This window comes from Penaeus monodon, chromosome 14 (genome assembly GCF_015228065.2).
Source record: "Penaeus monodon isolate SGIC_2016 chromosome 14, NSTDA_Pmon_1, whole genome shotgun sequence".
Lineage (NCBI taxonomy): Eukaryota > Metazoa > Arthropoda > Malacostraca > Decapoda > Penaeidae > Penaeus > Penaeus monodon.
This window is the reverse complement of record NC_051399.1, coordinates 9,701,250-9,706,249: the sequence shown is the minus strand read 5'-3', so window position 1 is coordinate 9,706,249 and position 5,000 is coordinate 9,701,250. Positions and strand designations below refer to the sequence as shown.

The 5,000-nt window shown below is 31.2% G+C and overlaps 1 protein-coding gene across 1 annotated transcript in view; it reads right to left on the bottom strand.

Annotated features, from left to right (window-relative positions):
- The window catches only part of LOC119580566 (activating signal cointegrator 1 complex subunit 2-like), an 11,163-nt gene that overhangs the window by 1,422 nt on the left and 4,741 nt on the right, over window positions 1–5,000 (bottom strand). The window contains exons 4-9 of the mRNA XM_037928681.1: window positions 4,505–4,707; window positions 4,164–4,355; window positions 3,529–3,661; window positions 3,287–3,403; window positions 2,914–3,056; window positions 2,213–2,351 (exon numbers count right to left, since the gene is read on the bottom strand). Coding sequence (XP_037784609.1) covers window positions 2,213–2,351; window positions 2,914–3,056; window positions 3,287–3,403; window positions 3,529–3,661; window positions 4,164–4,355; window positions 4,505–4,707 — 927 coding nt within the window. The remainder of the gene's footprint in view (window positions 1–2,212; window positions 2,352–2,913; window positions 3,057–3,286; window positions 3,404–3,528; window positions 3,662–4,163; window positions 4,356–4,504; window positions 4,708–5,000) is intronic.

Here is a 5,000-nt window from a genome sequence, read left to right as displayed (position 1 = left end):
TTGTTATATATCTATATCAATGCATCATTGCATCATTCCATCCTTCATATACATACACCTCAGCACATCTGACTTTGGTTTCAAATTTCTAAACCAATTTCCACATCCTCCACAGGGAGGATGTGTAAAATCTCACTATCATTACTCAAGTAGGAGTAGATAGGTAATCTAAGGAGCTAGTTAGATGCTAGTTGCACACTCATTTTAGTGGGTTGTATGGTATGGGTGGTTAGTACTAGCACTCTTTTTCATACCCCGAGTGACCTAGGTTTGAGTCGTGGTCAGGGAGGGTTGTTATATCTATATCAATGCAATTTTACATTATTATATCTTGTATGTATATGTGTGAATGTATTTATATATATGTGTGTGTATATATATATATATATATATATATATTATATTATATATATATATTAATATATATAATATATATACATATAACATATGTATATACATATATACATATAAAAATATATAATATATATCATATATATACATTATAATACATATATATACATATATATACATATATATATAATATATATATACATATATATGTAACTATATATACATATATATACATACATATATATAATATATATACACATAGATATAATATATACATATATATACATATGTATTTATATACACATATATATATATATTATACATACCAAGTATAGAATACAGACCACAGTCACTTTAAAAACAAAGTTTCATTCCCAATTTCAGTCTAAAAAATATATATTGTCCATAATATATATATAATCATGAGACAAATCTCACTATAACTTGCACTTTGGATATTCCTTATATCTATTAAGGTGATCAGTACCATATGTGCAGGCATGATATCTTCAGAATAAAAAAGACCACTACCAGGTTTAGGGATGGAAGTATATTCAAGCCTAATATTCTCTATTTTACTCTATCTACATTGTGAATCACTAACAATTTAAAAAATAGTTCAGATAAGATATCAGGGTAATTAATCTTAACCATTACTATTTCAGAATTGTTGGTAGCATAGGCTTTTATTATGCAAGTAAATCAGTCTCTTTACCTGCCAGAAATGAGTATGACTTAACCCAATCACCCCGGATTTATGTTCTGTCCCTTGTAGGTTTTTGTGAATTTTGTTACATACAGATGGCTCCACATGTGCTCAGCCTCCAAGGAGTCTATCAGTAGGCCCTACTGACTGATCTTGATTCCCCATTCCTTGAATTGGCGGGAAAATGCGCTTTTCCTTTTAATACAATTGATATCAATACTGTTATTATTGCTATTGATGTTATGATTATTAAAGTATTATTAAAATCTTGTTAACATTTAAGACAATGAAATAATGCAAAAGATCCTTTCCAAAAGTCAAGGAAAAGGGTAAACAGGTGAGAAAGGTAGGACTAATAAGTGACCCCTTGATGACTAAGCACTTGTAGAGCCATCTATGTGTGAATACAATAAATAAACCTGTGTTACAGTGGGCATGGCATGTATTCTTGCCAAACGTGGCGATTGGGTTAATATCTATTTAAATTTTTTTCCAAACCGACAGGCATGGCATATATATGCCCACTTTAGTTTACTTTATTAATTGTTTTTAGATGGCTCCACTTGGATTAAGTTACCAACAAGCCATTCATGACTATTACTTGTCCTACCTATTTTCCCTTTTCCTTGATTTTTTTCTCCAATATTTAATGTTTTTTTATATTACCACTACTAATGTCAATAACATTATGTAATTATAAATCTATAATAAAAATTAACACCATTGATATTAATAGCATTAGTAAAAAAAAAAAATTTTCCCACAAATTCAAGGAAAGGTGAAATCGGGTAAGGTCACAAGAACCAATAACTGGCTCCTTAGTAGCTGAGCACTAGCAGAGCCATCTATGTGCAGAGACATTTTACCAAAAATTATAAAATGAGCAGAGCATTTTCCCGGCGATGTTGGGTTAAGAGGATCTACCAAATTTCTTCTATCTTTTTGTAAAATGTGCCACATTTTTCTGATACTATAAAATTTTGGTGTTAATGCTCATCACAAGTACTCCTGTGTTTCAGGATCATTTCCTCAAACACTGGAAGATTTGAAGTTACAGTAATACATGGATCAAAGTAATGCTCCTGGCTTTAATTACTTACATCACTGTATCATAATTCAAATATAATAACTTGGAGAGAGAAAACAACGACTTACCTCACTCTTTTCTTCTAAAGGTGGTTCCACAGGAGGTGGTTCAGTTGCAGGCATATTGCGATCTAAAGTGATAAGAGATGGAGGTAGGTTGCCTTCTAAGAGTGCGTTGATAACTTCTTCTGATGAATAACCATAGTATCTGCAATATAGAGTATCACACTTGAAATATAAGTTCTCTGTATATTATGAGTAATGTGTGTTTCCTTTATTCATGATCTTTTTTTTTTATCATTAATTATTATCAAATAAACTTCTTTGTATATCATAAGCAATGTGTGTTTCTTTTATTCATTATCTTTCTTTTTATTATCATCAATTATTTTTCTAATATCACTCAATAATAATAAGCATATCCAAAAACTGTGGTCATAAAGTTTGTTCACAATTAGGTGTCCTTTTCATTCTCTAAAAACTACATACAAGTGTTGAATAATTTTGCAAGACTAATAAATCATGAATCATGAATTGTGCTTTAAGTGTAAATCACTATCTATGGACAACAAATACAGCAGGACATACTATTTTCATATTGTGATTTGTTCATACTGAAGACAGTTTTCTGAAGAACTGTCACAATTTGTACTAAAATTCATAATAAAACTAAAACAAAATATAATGACCCAAGTATTACCTACATACATATAAAAACCTTTGGCAAGAATGATGTATTATTACCCTTTTGCAAACAGAATCTCACTCACTTCAGACATTCCTGGATGAAACCTGCTCCTAAATCAGGAAGAAGGTCTTGAACACTTGACACCAAAGAGGCCATTTCTATGTCTGTTGGTAATGAAGAGCCTACCTCTGCATATCCATTCATGCCACTTATGTCAACTGAATTCTGGAAAGTAAAGACCATTAATAACTTATTATCTGCCTTGCATTGCACAAAAGAGATCACAAAGTGTTAAGACATATGGACCACAATATACCTATGAATATTACCAAATAGTATTGTATTTTTGGTAAATCCATTTTTTTTTTCCAATACATCACACTGCAAGAAAAGAATCAAATAGCATGCTTATTAGACAAGCAAAGAAATAATGAAATGATGCAATATACACTAACCTCAGCTCCCTCTTGTAGTGTTAGTTCCTTCAAGTCATTTGATAATCCCATCTCTAAGAGAACTGACTGCACTGCATCAGTAATAAAGCTAAGATTTGTGATGTCACCTCCATGTTGCTGAAATAAGAATGAATTCATCCTCAACATATATTCCAAAGGTTTTATTTCCTTCACAAAAATGCAAGTATGACCTGCCATATGATGAGCCAATGTGACAAAAAAAGTAGTAAAAATATCCATACCTGGTAGAATTCAGTTTCTTTGCTCAAGGGATATAATGAGCAGTAGTCAGAAATGAAAACTTTCTCTTCCACGCAAGTTGACATGACTTGAACAAATTTCTCAATGCATCCTTCTACTGTAGTTGACAATGGTCTATAATTCAATAGAAAAGGTAAGTTAACCTATATAAATGCAAAAGCATAAAAAGAAATAAAAAATTGCAAGAATTACAATAAAGCATTTTGAAAAATAATTTCTAAATATTTCAAATATTTCATTTCTGGATCATATATTGAAATATCTATTAAAAAAAAAGAAATATACATTGGAATTTCCCCATGAAAAGAGTCTGTATCATATATTCTAATATTTTTCATCAGTGTGCAAACAATAATACATAGATAGTTTCTAAACAAATGCATGCACCTATATTGCTATAATCCTAATATCAGCAAAGGAAAAGACTTCAAATCTTATTTACTTTGGTATATATTAAAAATGTCAATACAGAAGCACCAAATTTCAAAATCAATATTCCAACAAGCATAGACTGACAATTACCCAAGTCCTAAACCACAATTTCATAAGGTGCACCAAAACCCCTTATTCTCAGTTGCAGTTCTAACATCATCACACCCTATTACACAAAACTTACTTATCACTTGTGTTCAGAGGAGCTATACATTTGTTGTGCAAAATATATCTAAAGGTTGCAAGCATGGATGCCCTAGCTATCTGGACCTTTTGAATGAGCTTGGTGGCCCATAGTGCATGATCTGGTTCTTGAGACCAGTCACTCAGGTTCTCCATTAGAGATGGAATGACTCTTTCATAACAAGCTGATAACCTGTGCAAGAAGAAGAAAGTGCATTAAGATTAAGCATCAATATGCTTAAAACATTTCTACATTTTCACTTAAACCATGTTATTAAGGTTATTCTATGGTTTTAAAAAAATACAGATAAATGGAGTAATGAAAAAACTTCAGACCTTTACCTTAATTCAAATGAGGCTTTATGGAAAACTCTTGCTGCCGGTGGATGAAGAGAAATGAGCATTTGCAGAGAATAGAATGTGTCTAGTAGGTATAAGGTTAGATCGTGCAAATCTGGTAACGATAACTCTCCTTCTGAACTACCTAGGGCAACAGGTATATAATTCTCTGCAACATTCAATTTCTCTTCAATATTTTCTAAAGCCTGGAAAGACAATGCAATATATATATGAGCCTCTAGTACACATATACACTGTTAACTTCACATACAAATTTCTTACACTTTAGGGGACCAATATTCAAATCATCATTTTTCACATGCACACACAACATAAGTTTTATTGGATCAAGTTTCATCTTTATGATGAGTTGGCTGATATGGGTTTGAATACATTATAAAGTAAAACCAGTAAAACTTGAATAGAAGACATTGTTTCAGTCCACAGTTTTACATAGTTACATGCAAAAGAATATCCTCAATCCATAAAAATCATAATA